Source organism: Ursus americanus, chromosome 34, assembly GCF_024610735.1.
Source record: "Ursus americanus isolate L20-20 chromosome 34, mUrsAme1.1.p, whole genome shotgun sequence".
NCBI lineage: Eukaryota > Metazoa > Chordata > Mammalia > Carnivora > Ursidae > Ursus > Ursus americanus.
In genome coordinates this window covers 4,581,215-4,601,699 of record NC_142160.1, presented here as the reverse complement: position 1 = coordinate 4,601,699, position 20,485 = coordinate 4,581,215, and the positions used below count along the sequence as shown (strand labels likewise).

General features: G+C 44.9%; 1 protein-coding gene across 3 annotated transcripts in view; it reads right to left on the bottom strand.

Moving 5' to 3' along the window:
• LOC123776395 (contactin-associated protein-like 3) overlaps positions 1-20,485 on the bottom strand; it is a 178,769-nt gene that overhangs the window by 120,607 nt on the left and 37,677 nt on the right. For all 3 annotated transcript variants that reach the window (XM_045772334.2, XM_045772335.2, XM_045772337.2), the window contains exon 3: positions 15,085-15,278. In XM_045772334.2, coding sequence (XP_045628290.2) covers positions 15,085-15,278 — 194 coding nt within the window. The remainder of the gene's footprint in view (positions 1-15,084; positions 15,279-20,485) is intronic.

The following is a 20,485-nucleotide window of genomic DNA, read 5'->3' as shown; positions in this document are numbered from 1 at the left end:
TTGCCAGCACTAACACCTTTTTATCTTCAGGTTAGTGAACTCTGAATCATTAATCCAAACAAAGCCCTGAAACACAGGCAGTTACGATCCTGTGATTCCATCGGGATAAAAGCAGAGGCTCCGCCTCCCACCCCCTTGTGATTTGCCGGGGTGTAGGGTACATGGCTGCACGGCCAGCTCTGACTGAGAACGGGTAGCAGCCTCTCCCAGAAGGTTGTCTGTGAGCCTGTCCCCACTCCGCTTCTTGGCGAGCACAACACAGGAGAGGGATCATCTCACGAGGCTGCCAAATAGGCTAACCAGGACGGAGGTAACAAAATCAGCCTTTGGCAAACAACATAAAATGTCTAAGAGGAAAGCAGCAAATGAAAATATATATATATAACATGAAAGTCATAATGCTAAAATCAGGAGAAAAAAGCAGAAAGCAAACCCAAAGCATGTTCAGCCGCAAAGTGTGATTGAGAAAGGAAACTTAAAATGAGATTTGAAAATGACACAGGACAGCTGAGGGGAAAGCATTGGCTCCGGGGCGCTGTCCAGCCTCCAGCCCGGGGTGGATGGAGGGAGGCCGGCACACTCCGGCCACCCCTGAGGCTCTGCACGTGGGGACGGCACCAGAACCTTCCAGCTGCCTCTCACCTGCATCCCCTTTCCTGCTTTCTCCCTTCTTCTGATTCATTCTTGGCCTGCAGTGGTTCCTCAGGACCAGGCTCTGGGTTTGGAGTGATTCAGAGAACAAGATGTGTAAGAGCTGGGGATGAGCGTCTCCTATGACAGGGTCTTCAGAGTGAAAGGATGTGAAAACCTGAGAGGTGGACAGAGAACTGAGCTCAGAGATGCTGTGCCCAGACAAGGGCCACAGGAAACCAGAGCCAAGTCTAGTGTGGCAGTCTTCACCGTCTCGCATTTCCCTGACCCAAGATGCCCCGAGATGCTGAGCAAGTCCACAGCCCCGGATGAAGCAGGCAATGCGTGTTCCCAACACTGAGCAACTCTCTTGGCCGGGCCCCAAGCCTGAGGGAACCTCCATGCCTGCTCTACATCTCACTCCCACTGAGGGAGAGAAAGAACCAACAGAGGCACCATGTGAGAACTCTGAACAAGATGGCAGGGCTCTAGGGACGGAGGCACAGGCTAGGCTGGGATGGCACAAAACCACATCGTTTTGGAATGCCACTGAGGAACCTGAGGCCAGCAAGTCCCCAGATATCTCCTGACCACTGTCCCTGGGTGCACCTTCACCTGTTAAACCCAAGCCTTGGGTGACCCAAATCTGCCTCTACCTCACCAGGAGCATGACTATTGTCTGATGTCCCCTCCCTCCCGTTCTCCAAGACTTTCTTCTGCGTGTGCTGGGAAGCTATCTCAAAGCAGCTGATAACAATAACAATAATAATAATGAAAAGGAAAATAAAGGACTACATTGATCATATCTAACCATATTCCAGTGCAGCACTGAAACTGACCACCGTGTAACTCTGAGCTGCAGTTTCTTGTTCTGTAACATGAAGACACTTGTTGAACAAGATGAAATGATATAATGCACCTAGAATGCTTGAAACCATGCCTGGCTTGCAATAAACACTCAGCAATGTTAGATGACAGCCACCGTGCATCACCTTGACTCCAACACCAGCTTCCCTCTCTGGGTCCCACTCCATGTAGCACTTGCGGGTGCTGTTTGCTCCTTTTCTCATGTTCTAGTTGCCAGGGAGTCCAAAAGCAGTTTTTTCCCAATTTCCTGTCAATTCCAGATTATTGCTCTTCCTCCCTTATGAAAAATGGTCACAACAGACAAAATGAGAAAGTGTCTCTCCTCCTGTCCAATAAATATCATTTGACAACAGCCACCTTTGTCCTTCCCAGCCAGGGTCACGCTGAGATATGGTGGAGTCCCAACTCCGGAACCTTATTTGGAAATCTGGTCTTTGCAATTGTCAAGCTAAGATGAGGTCACTGGGATGCGCCCTCATCCAATATGACTGGGGTCCTTATAAGAAGAGGAGAGACAAGAGCAGAGGGGAGATGACATGAAGACACACAGGAAGATGCCATGTGATGACAGAGGCAGGCATCGGAGTCATTCGTCTGCAAGCCAGGGGCCCCAAGAATTGCCAACAACATCATAAACTATGAGAAGGACATGGAAAATTCGCCCCTAGACCCTTCAGGGGGAGTGTGGTCCTGTCAACAGATTGAGTTCAGACTTCCAGCCTCCAGAATTGTGCGAGAATAAATTTCTGTTGTTTTAAGCCCTAGGTACTTAGTAACAGTACCTAAGAAAATCTTACAGGGATAGCCTTAATTCTTTTCCACCTAACGGTGCCCGGGAGGGTTTGAGGCAGATTTTCCAAGAGAGCCAGGAGATCACTGTGTGCTTCCTTAAGTAATCGATTAACGTATTTATTTAATTTGAGGGTAGAAAATCTATTGGCACTGTAATGAATGCATTGAGCATTTCACTTATTTTTATTTGGCGATGTACAGATGAGAAAGCATTGCCACAGTAACTTTGCATTCCATTTTCAGGACGCTTTTCTGCTAACCCTCAAATTTCCTTACAGGAAATAGGAGCTTTTCCTGTGTCTGAATTTTCCCTCAGTGGGAACTTTAGCGAATAAAGCTTTTGCTGCAGCATACACGCAAGCTCCCCGGGGGTCTCTTTGCGCAGCTCCTGAAAATTTTCTCTTCTCTCTTAAAAAAGAAGGCTATTGAATCGTTACAATATTCAAAGCTCTGAAAGGAAGATAAGCCACTCAGGTTTGAATGATTAAGACCATTAAAAAATACACAATAGAAGACAGGACTTCAAATCCAAATAAAGTGCATTTGTCTAATGCACATCAAATGGGATTTATTTTTAAACTTCTCTCTTTTGGTCACAGACGTGATGCGAGAAGTTCTGGGACTTCCGCTGCCTGCCCTTCTTTCTTGCTCACAGCTCCTTCTGGAAAAGGGCTCTGACCTTGGACTCTTTTTCAAAATGGGGCTCTTTGATAGTTTTAACTGATTTCTCCTCAAGAGCATAAGGAAAAAGAAGATTATGCCAATAAGAAAGTAAACAAAGTTTTGAGCACAGCACAACATAACTGGGAATAGGACTGGCAGGAGATCGCATGTTCCAGGTGTAGGCTCTCACCTGGTGGACAGACACAGGACAGACAGAGAGATGCGCTCATCTCCAGGCACACAGACCTCTGTACCGTAACACCAAAGGCAGCTTGCCCTTTTATATGCAAGAAGAAAGTCACCTAAAAAAGTTTTCCTTAAATTGGAATAGTATTTATTCTTATCTGTACCATCAAAAAGCCTATATTAGGAATATATTCACAGTGGAGATGACTTAAGATTCTATTTACATGAAGGACACTCAAGCCTAAATCCTCATTTCAGCTGACAATCTCAAGTAATGAGCATATTTTTATTTTTTTATGTGTAATAAAAGGACAGCATGAATGATATGCCTTTTAGCCATTAGCATATAGATCTTAGATTTGACACAATTTATGTCAAGGGTATAATCTGGGGAGAAAGGCCACATAGAAGCACCATGAAAGAGAAAAGTCAGTAACTGAAAGCTTCCAAATGCCAGCAGGGAGAGACCGGGTATCATGTAAGTCACAGTCATCCAGGAAAATAGCTGGGAAATGACACCATTTCGGAAGCCATTCACCTGACAGAGAAGACGTGGCTTCGTGAATACGGGGTCAGCTCATCATACCTTCTTGAGTACCACAGAGATGCAAAGGGTCCTACTGCTTTAGAGGACAAGAGCACGGAGCTTGGGGGGATCCACTTAGAGTGAGCAGAAGCAAACCTGGACTTAGTGTGGGGGAGGCAGCCCCTCATCTCTCAGGACTGCTATGCACATACACCCTGAGAACGGCCTGTATACAGCCAGGGTCTTGTGCTCTTGGCACACCCGGCAAGGACATGTAGGGCCACTCAGGGTCCGTGAGGGATGGCCTCTCCTTACAAATCTCAAGGGTAAGAGAACCATATAAACACACTGTGTAGACAAGGATGCAGAGAAATTTGAACGCTTGTGTGCTGTTGGTGGAAATGCAAAATGGTGCAGCCACTGTAGAAAAGTTTGGAGCTTCCTCAAAAACTTAAAATAGAATCACCATATCCAGCAATTACACTTCTGGGTATGCATCCAAAAAAATCAAAGCATGATCTCCAAGAGACAGGTGCACACCCATGTTCAATGCAGTATGACTCACAATAGCCAAGAGGTAGAAGCAACTCAAGTGGCCATTGATGGCTGAATCGATATCTTGGTCCGTTCCGGCTAGCAGACCAAAATACCATAGACTGGGTGCCTTCTAAACAACAGAAGAACAGAAGTCCAGGCTGGAAGTCTGCAGCTGGTGTGCCAGCATGGTCGGGTGAGGACCCCCTTCTGACCTGCACCTTTCACTGTGTCCTCAGGGCAGAAGTGGGTAGGGATCTCTCTGAACCTCTTTTATAAGGCACTATCAGTTTCAAGAAGGTTCCACTCTCATGACCTAAGCACCTCCCAAAAGTCCCACTACTAATACTTTCATTGCCGTTGAGGGTTTGGGTTATAGCAGGTGAATTTTTGGTGGGACACAAACGTTCTGAACAAAAAGGGGTGTATCGCTACAATGGAATATTATGCAGCCGTTAAAAGGAAGGAGATCCTGTCGCATGGATGAATCTCAAGGACATTATACTGAATGAAATAAGCCAGTCACAAAAGGACACATACTATATGATTCCACTTGCACGAAGCATTTACAGCAGTCAAAATCATCAGAACAGGTGGTAAAAAGGTGGTTTCTGAGGGCTGGGGAGAGGAGGAAGGGGAAATTCGTGTTCAGTGTGTTCAGACCTTCCATTTTACAAGATGAGAAACTTCTAGAGATGGGTTGCATGACAATATGAATATACGTAACACTACTGAACACCTAAAACCGGTTAAGATAGTAAATTTAATGTTCTATGCTTTTTGACCGCAATTAAAAAAAACTATTTTGTCTTTTGTTTTTTAAATCCTTTCACCACCTAGTATTTAATTGAACAGCAATATATACATGTAGTTTAAAAATAACAATTATTGTGTATTTTTAGCCCCAGCCCTTTCCCCAGAGTGAGAAATGCTATTACTACTTTGTTGTGTATCTTTCCAGAATGATTCCATATGTTTGCACGCATATGTATGTATTATGTTCATCTCGGGAACTTCGAATGGGAGCACAGTGCTTGCATCACTTCTCCTTGCCTTAAAATAATGTTTCCTAAAGCTCTTTATCAATAGATAGATTTACCTCCCTCTTTTCAAAGGAATGCGTTCTATGCAATATTACATTATTTCATAAAAGGGAGGTATCAGACTTTATGTGCTCATCTACTGGCAGAGAACGGGATCATGACTGTAACGGCCTGACCACTATTCTCGCAGGCACTTCCTGTGAAGCTCACGTGTCCCCGTGGGATTCATTCCCTGAAGCAGAGTTTCTACTGGGTGTAGATGGAATATTGAGGGGACTTAAGGTACTGCTCCTTTTGTATTGTCATCTTCAGAACTAAATAGCAGGTGTTTTAGACACTTTAATTTTATGGAAATTGCCCTCCAAGGATTTGTGAGAGTGAACAACGTTTCATGCATTTGTAAACCTCTCTGTTTCACTTTGTTTACTGCCTATTTCTATCTTTACCCATTTTTAAATGATTTTTTAAATCTTACCCATTTATTTATAAGAATGCTTTATAAATGAAGAAAACTTTCTCTTTGTCATATATATTTAAATTTTCTCCAATATGTTTGGTGTCTTCTCATAGCGTTTTTTCCCACACATCATTTTTAAATTAATCTCATTTATCAATCTTTTCTTTTGTACCATCTGGGTTTCCCATTTTGCTTAGCATGCTCTCTCCAATAACCCACCCAAAACATTTTCTAATTGTATCTAGTCCTTTCTCTGTGGCTGATTTATTTTAAATTGTATCTGTTTAAGGTATAAAATAGGGATCCAGCTTTATTTATTTTTCCAGGTTGTCCCAGTATCATTTATTGAATAATCCATTTTTTGTCACTGATTTGAAATGCCACATTTATTTTATGCTAATACTGTAAATATATTTATTAATGAACCTTATTATGTTCCTCCACTAATCTTTGCATTAATATGCTAATATAAACAGTATTAATATTAAGTAGTTTCAAACAGCTAGATTTAAGCTTTGCAAGGCATTTTACTAACTTAACAGGAATAATTCCTTTTAATACTTTCTTTTCACCAATTGCTGTGTCTATTTCTGCATGCAAACATTTAAAGATGAAATTTAGAAAGACCTCATTTGATTTCAGGGTGAGTTTAGGATGGGCATACATCATTACATTATCAAGTCTTGATACCCAAGGACAGGGATTAATCCCACTTTTCTTTTATGCCCCTTAATGGTGTTTTAAATATTTTTTGGAGCATTTCTTGTCTATTTTATTGTTTGTGATTCCATTATAAATGAAGTCCATGGTTCCTTTATCTTTTAGCTAATTACTTATATAGGTACGAAGAGAAATTAATTAATTTTGGAAATTACTTTCATAAGGAGGTACATTGCTGAGTTATTTTATTTTTTTAAATTATGTCCCAGGAGATTTTCTTATGTTCTCAAAGACCATATAATGATACTTTATCTTCATTTCTAATTTTTATGCCTCTTGTATTATTTCCTTCTCTATCTGAATGCACTTAATAACTTGAGAATGTTAAGGACAGAGAGGAATAAGGTCCCGTGGAATAAGTGCTTTTAAAAAGCCCTCTATATTCTCAAAAGTAAGGGAAACCCCAAATTGATTCTCTCTGAGACAAGCTCTGAAATAAGGCAGAAGTAGAAGTTTAAAACTGAACCTAGAGATAAACAATAAGGGGAAAGACTACATTTTGCCTAAGTAACACAACCCATTTATGAAAACAACTCACCCACAGGACCCTCGTGACAGAAATGTGAGAAGCGCTGATCTATTTCGGATTGGTGAATGGGCATCTGTTTTATATTTTTTTATATCGGCATTAACACTATTCCCTGCTTAATACTGTTCAATAAATGATACTGGAACGACTAGGTAGCCATCTGGAAAAAAATAAATAAACCCGGATCCCTACCTTACCATAAATAGATGCAAAATGGACTAAACCAGGGATCAAGCAACCTATAGCCCAGAGCCAAATACAGCCGGCTGAATGTTTTTGTAAATAAAGTTTTACTAGAACACAGCCACACTAATTCATTTACATAATGCCTGTGGCTGCTTTCACACAATAGAAGAGTTAAGTAGTCACAACAGACATGGTCTACAACACTGAAAATATTTGTTATCTATCCCTTTACAGAAAAAGTTGGCAGACCCCTGGTCTATACCAATATTTCTCTCAGTCTGAGACCTTTAAACATATTTAGAGGACATCCAGCTTCTCACCTGATGCTCTGACCTTACTGTTCAGAAAGTTTGAGGATTGCTAATCCGAAATTCTCAACATCTCAGAGTTTTGGTTTTTTTTTAAAGATTTTATTTATTCATTTGACAGAGATAGAGACAGCCAGCGAGAGAGGGAACACAAGCAGGGGGAGTGGGAGAGGAAGAAGCAGGCTCCCAGCGGAGGAGCCTGATGTGGGCCTCGATCCCACAACGCCGGGATCACGCCCTGAGCAGAAGGCAGACGCCTAACCGCTGTGCCACCCAGGCGCCCCATCATCTCAGAGTTTTAAGACTGGTGACATTAACATCTTTTTAAATACTCAAAGCCTGTCATCCTCTTTTGCAAACTATTATTTATTTCATTGCTGCCTTTATCTATACAAATGCATAAAATGTGATCTGCATCAAAAGCAGAAAACTGTTCTAACTGCAGGTGGCCATAAAGCCAAAGGAGTTATCAGGAGCTGTGAACACAAGAGTGTTCTCAATCACTACCCCTCCTTGAGGGGCCATTTCCTCAAGACCCCCATCAGTCTGGCACCAAGGCACTTTTGAACCTCTTATGTCAAAGTGAGAGGCCCAGGAAATCCTTCACGGACAGCCCGAAGTACACATCACACTTACGCACTGTGTATATTTACAGTGTCTGTGCAAGTTGTACAATTTGTAGAGTTGATTGTCTCTCCATCGGAGACCAACTATTAGTACAACATCCTCTGAAACTGAGCTGCCCGAGTTGCAAGAGGCTGGGAAGAATTTCTAGGAGATCCTGCTGGAGATGCTCCCTGAGTTTCCCTGCCTTCCGACCCCCCCCCCCACCCTCCCCCAGAGACTCAGCTCAGCGGTATTTCCTTTCAATGACTGTGCTGCTGCAGAAACAATTTTGTAAGAATTTAATTTTTCCATCGTTCACTTTTCTTGCTTAACACAAAAGGCATTTTTATTTTTGTGCTCTTTCAATGAATAAAAAAAAAATCCTACTTTTAAAGCTATCTCCCTCATGACTCTGCCATACTCCATTCATATAACGGTTTACAATATACCCTTTTTGTAAAATAGATTCTAATTTCCGGGTATCGCTAATAACGCCACCACTGCAAGTGCTTGGTTATGTGAAAAGTGATGTTGTAATCACTAAAACATCTCCAGATTTCTGATTTCTCTTGTGACATATTTGAGATTCGACTTGCCCACCACGTCCATTCCTCCCAGGCTGATAGCATGTGACAATTCAAATGAGCCAAATCGTGACTTCTACAAAGCAGTGAAGTAGGTACAAAATATATGGAGAGAAACAAGCCAGAGTCCCTGACTCCAGAACCAATGTGAAATAGGCACGAGTTGAATGAATGGAGTAAAAGAGAGCAGTGTGTGAGAAATGAGAATGAAGGGGGTGTCTAAGCAATTTCAGTAACAGAGTGAAGCTTTTCAGGTTGGGGAGGGTTGTCATTGACAAAGAAGGAAGGGAGAGAGGGAGGGAGGGAGTTAGTTCTGCACATAAAGCAGGGAGCTCTGACAAAGGCAGTTGTTACAGGACCCCCTGCCTCTGGGGAGCCCCTGGTTACTTTGGGGATGCAGCTCTGATGGCTCATGCACTTCTGTCTCAACCTTTTCAGCTGCTCTGAGAGTTTTCCACGGATGGAATCCAGCATTTATCTCTATTGTCCCTGAGACCTGCAGTTAAGGGCACCCGGGACCACCTTAGGCTCCATAGGGCATCATCTTTGTACAACATTGTGGGGAAGCGGCGTTAAACTTCCTCTCACTCTCAGATTTGGCACCAAAGCCTCCCACCACATAAGCAGCATCCCGTGGTTGGCTCAGGTTTCCATATCCTTAACTACCTAACTGGTTGATGTCTATTTGAGAACAGCAACTTTCCCTTAATTCAATCCAACAGCCCTTTATTGAGAAACCATAATAGGCCTGGGCCTCTGGGGAGATCAATCGCTGACCTAAGGGCTCTCAGAGTCCAGAAGGGAAGACACGCACAGAAAATCCAATCGCGGTGCACAGCGGTAAGTGCGATCAGCGAAGTACGGTACAGAGTCACTGCCGTGGTGATCAATAGGCTGTGTGTGATGAGCTGGGTGGTTAAAAGGGAGACACCATGTCCCCAGCAAGGCTGAGTACATAGAAGTGCTCGATAACAGAAGCATCCAAGGGTTGCTCCCATTCTGCTAAAAACCAATCGGTCTCAGAGCTGAACTTGGAACTGGTGAGCCTGGTGTTGGCACAGCCCCATGTCTGACCTTGCGGACCCTGCGGACCCTTTCTGTAATGGCCCACGTGAGGTGGACTTGGCTCTGTTGGGTCATCAACTCAATAATAAATGTATGAGCCTAGACCTGAAATAAACCAACACGGATTTAAACGACAGAACTAACAGGAACCTGTGTCAGGTGGATTTCCACGTCGGCTCCCGGCAAAGCTTCCTACTTAGCAAAGTGCCTACTTCCTTGCACACAGACGCTCTTCCTTATTTCTAATTCAAGTTGTTCTTATTACGATTCGACACGGTTCCCATCCCTCTTTGTTTTGAAATCACATATGGGTCTCATGATTTTTCTATTTATACCAAGTAACTATGGTTCTTTTAAACCTGAATTCAAAATTTGGGGGGTTTTTATGGTTACGCCATGTTTCAAACATATCCTAAAAACCAAACCCGCATGTACCTGTGATCTGGATTTATCAAGGAGAATATTTTCTATACAGGCATCAGCTCCTTCTCTCAAATAAATAAACCACTGCAGATGTAACGAACACCCCCCCCATCCCATCTGTCTTGTTTCCAATATTTTCTTGTCATTTCTTCAACCCTAAATCTTTGGAGTCACCTTTGTCGCCTTGTAGAGCACTATAAGGTTATTGTGCCTTTCAATACAATATTAATTAGCCTCGCTAATTAGTCGACATTCTCTACTTGGTTTAGGTTGTAAATTATCCAAAGTAGAATAAAGTTTCAAATGGTTTGCTATTTCTCTTTTATTTTCACCCGAGGACCTACCGATGCACATTTTTCAAGCAAAAAAAATCTGTTCAATAGAATTCTTTATACTAGATCCTCTGTTTATTTCAAATAATTTCTTCTCTTGTTTTTTTTCAAATGCATTTTATCAGTCTGTTCTTAGACGAGTGCCTTTCTCACACAAACATCCTGCCTAGGAAGAAAAATCCGCTGAAATTCTAAGTTGTCAGTGCATTCTGAGTAACAGCCCAATCTTGAATTCCTCAGAGATAATAATCTTTGAATTTGAGTTCTGATGAGTTCATAATGGAAACAATAAAACCCTAATTAATGCAAATTGTACAGATTTAAGAAATACTATAGTTCTCAAAGATGGTACTAACTTTAAGCACTTGGTTGTTATTATTGATAAAAGTAATGAGGAGATACTCTGGACTTTGCTCCACTAGCCTGGTGGCTACTGGGGAGAAAGAGGGTGTTCTGCAGCCAAAGGACAATGGAGCAAGCTTCCTAAGGTCCCATGACAGGGAGGACCAGGTGCTCAGGACCATACCATGTGTATGGGACAAGCTGCGTCCTCCAGCAGGGGCACGATCTCCTGTGATCCTGGCAAGAAAGGTTAGTTAAGGAGAACAATCTCTCCCGCAGATGGGACTTGGCACGTTTCAGCCACCACTTCTGAGGTCCTCTGGGAATCTTGTTAAAATGCAGATCTGGATCCAGTAGGCCAGGATGGGGGCTGAAATTCTATATTTCTGTCAAGATCCCAGGTGATGCTGATGGACTGTGGGCCCCCTGTTGAGTTGTAGGGCCCATGGTAATCCAGGACCCCTCTCTGGTAGAGAAGGGGAGGATAGGAGTAGAAAGATGTGATATACAGGCAGAGGAAAGCAGAGAAATATAAAAGAAAGCAAAGGATCATAAAGAGAGAGGAAGAATAGGAAATTTGGAATTATGGCCCTCCCAGCATCCCTCCCTTCTTAGCCCACGCCAGCCCATTACGGTGGCCGCAGGGTCCTTACATGGCTCCACCCACAGTCCAGGAGCATTGGTGCCTAGTGTGGGGCAGATGGAGCCACCTGGTGACATGGACTTGGCCATCAACCACAGATGTGAGTTCTCGAACGGCCCCTCAGCCGGAGCCAGGCAAGTCAGAACGCTTCCCCAGACTTCGGAACCCATCCTTCCGTACAGGGAAACACACACCAGTAGCTAACCCATGGAAGGGGGAGCAGGGCTCCCTCTTGGGCGCAGCCGAGCCAGAGACCACCCGAATCACCCTCTTCACAGTGTGGCTGGACTCCCAAATCACCTAGACTGATTCAAATCTCAAGGCTGGCCCATTCCCAAAACCCTAAGAATAAGAGCGGCTCACTGTGACTAATGTTTGTGCCAACAGTGCAGTTTCTACTGTATAACCGTCTTCCTTGTCGGGGTCTTGCACGGAGGGTGCCTATGCAACCAGCGCCCAAGAAATACCCTGGCTGCTGAGTCTCTAATGAGCCTCCCTGCTTAACAACACCACACATGGATTGCTAGAACTTGTTTTGGGGGGAACTCAGCACGTTCCTTATGTCTCCACTTGGAGAGGACTCACGGAAGCTTATGCCTGTTTTCCTACGGACTTCACCACATGTACCTTTCTTCTTTACTCATTTTGCTTGTATCCTGTATAAATCATAATTTTATGACTGCACACTGGTCCTGTGAGTCCACCCAGCGAATCACAGAACCTGAGGAGGGTCTTGGGGATCTCCGGACACCTCGGAGGAGAAAAAAATGCAGCACTGCCAACCGCTTACCCAGAGGACCCAGCCAGATATACTGGACTTCAGACCTATAGAACCCGTGACCTAATAGCTCTGGCCTGCATTGGGCCCCCGAGTGCCCGGTAACTTTTTACAGCAGTAGCACAAAACTAAGAAAATGACATTACTTTTGCTAATAAAGAGTGTAAATATTTCAAGGAAATTACTTAGAATCTTAAATTCATTCTCAAATTAATGGCAGCAATCCATAGATAAAACCACCACCTAAAGAATGGGTAGAGCCCCTGGGAGGGTCTGCGCTTTCTGACAAAGAACAGATACCCTGTGTGAGCGGGCCAGACAGCAGCCACGTCAGCCTGACCGTCTTCAAGAAACTGTCAGTATAATATAATTATCATTGTGAGGCTTACTGTGGTCAGAGTCAGCCGCGTACGCAGCCGGGCACAGAGAGAGTAATTCACTTCAGCTGTGGAGATGGCTGAAGAAACGCAAGGACGAACCCCTTTCCTAAAGGAGACCCCGGGCAGAAGGAGTGTCTGCACTTGGCGCTTCAAGAGCCCCTCAGCTGGGACAAAGGGCTTCAAAGCCGTGCAGAGCGGGGAGCTCAAGAGAAGCGTCCTGCCAGAAGGCAGAGTCCACCCATGCATTCATCTGGTGAACATTTACCAACCTTCTGCTCAGGTCCAGGCACCATGAAGTGCTGGGGACGCAGAGGGGGAAGGTGGGTCTCTGTAAGCGAGCTCCCCAGCTTGGGAGGAAGGCCACCACACCAGTCTGGACTGTGTGATGGCTGGTAGGACTGACGGGTCCAAGCATCCGTCCTCCCCTGCGTGGTCTAGGATCGGTAACGCCACTATTCTTGACCCTTACTTCCCCTGGGCTCCTTTAAACAAGGTGTCAAATGGTGATGATTAGATACGGTTCCCCGCAAGCTGCTTAGTTGAATAACAGGAATTGCCACAATTTCTCACCCGTGTATTGGGGGTGCGATGGGAGTAAAAAATACATGAACCTTGATAATACAACTAAGAATAAGCATGGATTCACGATCAGCTACCTGATTTCGAAATTAACAAGATTTAATTCGGAACAAAAGTTCTCTATGTAAGGAGATGCTTCGTTAAGCTTTAACTGTTATTCATTCTCAATTAATGTTGATCCTAACCCTAGTTTGGACCTCGAGTTCTTGACAGTCAACATCAATGTCTACTTCTGATCACACACTGGCAACTGCTTGTTTGGGGTATTTAAGTCAGGCCCCCAAACACAAATTCTCTCCTCTTTTGTTCTTTTACCTAGTGTTAGACAACTGACTACTTCTTACTTCAATTTAAATCAACATTTCTTGATGAACTACAAAGAGGTCCAGAGATAAAAAATGAAACAGACCATAATCTATGGAGTTATACTAAGTAACAGAGTTCTAAGGAAGCTCAGATGAGGCCAACTTGTTACCCAACGAATATTATCATGTTGCTGCTTGTTAGTGTTACAGATAAGCTACACGCTAACAAGTCCCGGCTTTTTCACTGATACTTTTCCTCTTACCATGACAAGAAAATTTTTTAAGAATTACAAAATATCCTTAGCCTAAATTAAATGGAAGCTAACCTGTCTATTTTTTATTGGGGGTAAATAGTCGTAATAGAAAGTTTACCACTCTGGCCGCGGATAAGCGTGCATCTATGGCGTCAACAATCACACTGCTGTGCAGCCATCACCACCATGCATCTCCAGAGCTTTCTCATCTAATAAACGGAAACTGTCCCCATTAAGCAGTAATTCTCCATTCTTGCCTTGCCCTAGCCCCTGGCAACCATCTAAAGTGTATTTTTTTAAGACTTATTTATTCATGAGACAGAGAGTGCCTGTGAGTGGGGAAGAGGGAGGAAGCAGAGGGAGAGAGAGAATCTCAAGCAGACTCCCCACCCAGCGCAGAGCTCCACACCCAGCTTGATCTCACGACCCTGAGATCATGACCTGAGCGGAAATTAAGAGTCAGAAGCTCAACCGACTGAGCCACCCTGGCGCCCCAAGTGAATTTTTACTAATAAGAAGAAAGTAATTCTTTCTCCACATGACAAATCATCTTTGGGCCATACCCCTCCATCCATTGCCCCATCAGCCAACTGCAAACACAGCAGATGATTACCATACTGGCCTCTAAGAGCTCCCCATTCAGGGCAGACTACGACTGGAAGACTCAAAAGGCTGAATATATAATAAATTTCATATATTTTAATATTCAAAATGTCAGGCAAGCAAAATTTAACTCTTCTCAAAGAAGCACGGGTATGTAATCAGAAGCAGGAACGATGTCACTGTAATATAATTTAAAGTAGTTAGGATCCCAAAGAATCCCAGAGACCTATCCCCCAAGAATTACATACCAGGGGCCACACAAGCACCCAGGTCCCTGCTGGAGCCAGGCCTGTGTCCCTCAACACACCGTGGTCCGTAGGAAGATGGCCCATTACATGTATTTTTAAATGTTTGGGGTCTTTCAGAAATCTCACTTAATCAGAAGACTCAGAAGAGTGAATTTACGTAACTGAACAACAGCAAGGCGATACCAGCTACGGGTTACGGAACAAAAAATACGGTAGGTTGTATGTGACTCCATTCCCTTGATTTCACACTACGTTAAGGAATAATGGGAAGACATTTTCCATATTTCACTACATTACAAAATTGTTTTACTTCTACTTATTTCATAAATTATACATGGGCAGCGTATTTTAAAATGCCACACGTGTCTTATATTCACTTGAAAACATTTTCAAGTACTTCAGGAGGCTCTGTCTCTATACTCGATCTGACAGATCTGCAGCAACATGAAATAACTGGTGTAATCCATACTCAGACAGACTGCTCTCAGCGAAGGAACATACCGAGATGCTTTCTTCTCGCCGATACTGCTTCCAGTTCCTCCCGCCGTCACTGAACATGAGGATGTAGCTGGTCACCCAGTCGGAGCTCCCGTACCCTCCCTGGGTGGCCACAGCCGTGACCTCCATTCTCTCTCCAAGGTCAATCTGCAGCCACTGGTATTTATCTGACACAAGTGGAGACCAGCCACCAGCCCCTTTGAGTGGAAACAGAAACGGGAAAACATAGTAAAGGGAAAGAAATCTTTAAGATCTACATCATCCTGCAAGAATGGGATCATAAGTAAAATTTATGAAAATCATAGTTTCAAATTCTGGAACATATAAACCCCTCATAATTACACACATGCACGTGCATACACACACACACACTCAAAACCACGGGTTAAGTAAACAGATGAATCCTACATTCATCATTACTTGCTTTGGTTTTTAGCTCATAACCTGACTCTGGTGTCCAGCGGTCCCACGCAACAGGCGGACAGCCAAACACCATGTTGCCACATCCGTGCTTGAGACTAGTGTCTCTACTGGCTTTGATGTATGACTTACCTTGGCTGGACCTAAAGGAAAATATTCAGACCATGGTAGAACTAGAAACGCTTAATTCTGGAATCCCAACACGAGGAAGTACCGTACTGAATGTTGGGATTAGAAGAGCGGTGACAGCCAAGCCCTACACTCGATATGCTTACAGATTCATATGAGAAACAGACATTTCAAAGAATGACCTGAAATGCAGTGTGGCCAGGGTGGAGGTGACGGTTTTTCTGGGCAGGGAGGGAGAGCTCTGAGAGGCAGCAGGGAGACTGAGGGAGAACCCAGAGCGAGTGAATAACAAGGACGTTCTCAGGTATTCGAGACAAGAGCTGCAGAGCAGAAATCACGATGCTTTGTTTTGTCCAGTGAGAAACAGATGAGAAACAGAAAAGTTAGAGCTCCCCGAGGATGTGTTGTTGACATATTTTGTTCTTCTGGTGACACAGAAACATGAGTTCTGAATTTAGATTTAGATGTCACATTGAATTTGCTGGTTTTAAGTTAATAAGCATAAAAAATTGGAAAATAAGCTTGAAACACATTCCAGAACCAGTATTTTGCTAATTATCCATGTCTAGGAAACACGACTCATATAAGTAATCCCCAATATGACAAGAGGGGTTTTTGAAAACAATTTTCCCCCACGGTTCTGACACCTCGCTTGAGGTGCTCGTAATGAGGTCTAATGCATCAGTCAACACTAACCGTCTTCTCGTGAGGAGCTCTTACCGACACCCACACTCTGTTTGCTATCGCTGGTAGGGCTGAGTGTACGTCAGGAGGTGTGTGACATGGTCACAGGACAGCTGGGAGGGAAATGGAAGTGGGGCACTTACATCAGCATGTAGGGGTGTCACCAGGAGGACGTCACCACGTCCTCCATTAGCGGCACAACGTGTTCACGCACAAGCTTCAGTAAAGTCTAAAGCTTACAACTTCTCTAGAACCCAGACTCTTTCTCATTTTTTCTACCCAGATCCCATAATGAATCTTTTTTCAAATATTCCAAATTTTCCTCTCAATGTACTGAAAGCACAATGCCTTTGCCTTTGACCCAGAATCCAAAATACACTGCCCTTCGATTGTTCTGTGGTGCATTTTTAACTTTTTATTCTGAAATAACTTCCAATTGACAGAAGAGTTGCAAACATGGTATAGGGGATTCCTGTCTATTTTGCACCCAGTTTCCCCCAAAACTAACATCTTACATCATCATGGGATTTGTATCAAGACTAAGGTATTTACACAGGTACAGTACTAATGAAATGACAAATTGTATTTTGATTTCCCCAGTATTCCCACTAACTCCATTTTTCTGCACCAGGATCCTGTTTAGACACGGAGTCTCCTCCGTGTCCTCTAACCGGTAACAGTTCTGCAGTCTTTCCTTGCCTCTAAAGACAAGTTCTACTGTTTCGTCCAAAGGTCCTACTAACGGTTGATAAATGGAGGTCCTTCTGTATTCTAGCTGAGAGCTAACTAATAGTCCAAGGAACATTACTCTGCAGCTGGGTGTGATTTTATAATTGTCACACAAATAAAAATTACGCATTGGCATTTAGGTGATCATTTTAATGTGAGATTCCACATTTGAAATTTTCAATGAGTCAGTTTACATCTCCAAGAAACTACTTAATGTCCTGTATCCCAGCTCATCCTAGTTGGTGGTAAAGTTCTATGGAAGGTACTCATGATAATGCTTGCTTGCATTTCGCCATCTTGCCCTGTCAATTTTAATCTTTCTTGAAGCCAGGTAGTATCATCAGCATGGCATCACCCGTGCGAAGAAGCACAATTCAGTAAACACATCATGGTGTCTCCAGCACGTTGCCCCGGGACCAGCCTCTCCCACAGGTGCACAGCTCCCACAGCTGCCCACCTGCCACCCAGCCTTCCACACCTGCAGGTAACAGACCCTGAACATCTCCTGTCCCTTACCTGCAGTGACGAGGTGCTGCTGGTATGCAAATTGAGCTGTTTGATTAACTAGGGGCTGTGGTAAAGGGATGGAACATCAGAATCCCCTATGCCAGGGGGCAGTTCGCTTCAGCGGGATAACACTGTCCCCCGGGATCCCCAGATCGCTGCCGGTGCTAATGTGGGCTGCTGGGCCTTCCCTCCATGTGCACTGCTCACTGTGAATTTCCACTGCCACCTGCCTCTCTCCCACCTCCGCCCCTTCCTGATTAAAGTGTCACAATGTACACAAAGGAAAACCTATCCAGGGGGCCCAGCTTGTGCAGAACAAAGTTCCAGTACCTGGGAGGTCACCCCACACAAAACAGCCTTCTCACCCCCAGGGAAAGTGTGGTGTGTTAGTGCTGTAAGGAGGATTCGGCAGGAGGATGTGTTAAGCACCCAGTGTTTTCCCTCCCAACCGCTGCCATGCGCTGAACAGTGGCCGTTACAACGGGCTGTCACCACTGTGTCTTCTAGGTGAGTGAAGGGCCACAGTCCAGGCGCTGAGCTTTCCAGTCACCTTATTACTGAAGGGTCTGTCGCCTGCCACTTCATACCAGATAAAGGTAAGACCGTGAAGAAAGACTAAACGTCTGCATGCGTGATGTGCTGAGGACCTCGCCCGAGGCCCCACGTGTGACCCCACAACCCCCCTCCCCCACACACACCCAGCAAGCGGGACTGGCATGACAGTCTCTCCTCTGCCGATGAGGAACACACATCATTTTAGGTTCCTGTGAGGGTATTTTACTAAAGCATGTCTCCCTCTCGTTCTCCACCCCTTCTAAGAACATCTCACTGCAATTTATCAGTTATTCAGTATTGCTCGCTTACCACCAACCAGACTGTATTTTACATCGATCTGTCGGAAGGCTTTTGTCTCTAGTTAATCCTGTGTGACTGCTTCCCCTGCCTTTGGCTGGCTCAGACACAGGCAGGGACAGTCCCTCGGGGAGAGGAAAGGTTGAACAGGAAACTCTCAGCAGGGCCTTAATTACTCTGCCCACTGATCACGATGACAGTGACCACAGCTCCTGGTGGTCACAGGGCATGCATTCTCACAAACTGTTGGCTTTACGCAGAGAACATTAGCTGGGGGCGAAAAGCCAAAGCTTCTGCCTTCTTCAAGTTTCAACAAGTACCAGAGCAGCAAACCATAAGAGACTCTCAACTCTAGGGAGCAAACTGAGGGTTGCTGGAGGGGAGGGGGGTGAGGGAATGGGGGTCACTGGGTGATGGGCATTAAGGGGGACACATGATGTAATGAGCACTGGGCGTTAAACGCAACTGATGAATCACTAAACTCTACCCTGAAACTAATACTACGCTATATGTTAACTAACTTGAATTTGGCGGAAAAAAAAAAGATATTCACGGAATTCATGGAAGCAAAACTCAAGTGAGTTAATGTGACGTGAACAGACCTGCCCATTCAGGGCCTCTATATGCCGAGCAGATAAATGGCTAAGTGGCAACTGTTGCCAAGGGGAGTTTCCCCCCACGATCATGACTCCATTGTCTCAAATGGGACCCCATCCAGCGATGGGTGCTCTTTCCTCACTTACATGCACCTCAATCCACAGAAGATTTACTCTGAGTTCCAGGCGGGGCCCAGCATGATAGGAAGAACAGGAGAGAAGCAGGAGTCCATCGCTGCCTTCCCCAGGAAGCTGACGGGCGTCGCCAGGAAAGACGGGCCAGCAGGCAGACGGGCTCTGTGGATGGGTGGCCCCCTGACCTCTCCCCTGAGAGGTCCTTGGGCTGGACATGCTGAAGCCTGCACCAGACCCTGCCGATGTCACCGAGGGGATTAAAGCCCGTGCTGCGGCTCTGACCCTTTAGGACACAATTCCAGCTGTCTCCAGGTAGCATTTCCGGCCGTCAGGATGGAGGAGGCCCAGAAACCCTGCCTCTGGCCTTGCCTAGGAGCACTCTGCCTCCCTTCCCATGAGCTTCCTGCACTTTGCTAGCAGCCTGAGCGGGGGAGAACCGGACGTTTCCCACGATGTGCATCCAGAAGGGAAAAGTCCGCTGCAGCTGCCTAATTGTAAACCGGATTCCTACGTGCAATGCAAGAGACCCCTTACAAAGCCATTTTAGGCTTTGTAAACAGACGCTCCAAAAGTTAAATGAAAATGTGTACACTGGTCAATCTGAGATTTGTATTAAATGCCAGTGATCTTGAGGACAAGAAAGCACCCCTAAGCATTCACGTGTGCAGTGCTCCCCGATGCAGTGTGCAGCCTCCCCAGGACAACTTCCCACGCCCTTAGCACCCCTTTCCTATTGCAGCTCTCTCTGCATAAAATACACAAAAACCTGGCAATCCCGTGTGTTTTGCTTTGCTTTTCTCACACAGATTCCTGACCATGTTTTAAAGAACATACAGTCGAGAACCCCTGAGATCGGAGCTGCTCCGAGGCTCCAAGGCTCTTACTTGTTCGAAGTTCTGCGCTGACAAAACTGTAAGATGATTCTGCTAATTTCTCACCTTAGAAACAGCACAAGAATCACCCAGCAAGCCTGTAACAATCTGAACAAGCCGTAAATCCCTCATTTATGACCGAATAAAATGTGTGACTGAGCTGATCCATGTCCCGTGAAATCTCCGTGTTTATAAGGAGTGCGGCTCTGGGATGTGGCCTCATTCTATGGAAGCATCACAACAGAGGCCCCCTGAGTTATGCAGAACAGACAGGGTATCAGACCATCCTTGAGGCACCTCCGTCTGCTGCGTGCAGCCCAGTGGGGAGCCCCGACCGCCCAGAAGGCCAGGGGGCCAGGCCAGCTCCCCCACCCCCACCGCTCCCTATGATGCTCTGCTGCGGCTGTCAAGGCGAGGTCTCCTTTTTAAAAAATTAAATATGGTGGAGGATCGTGTCAGGAAATGCAAGGGTGAGATGCT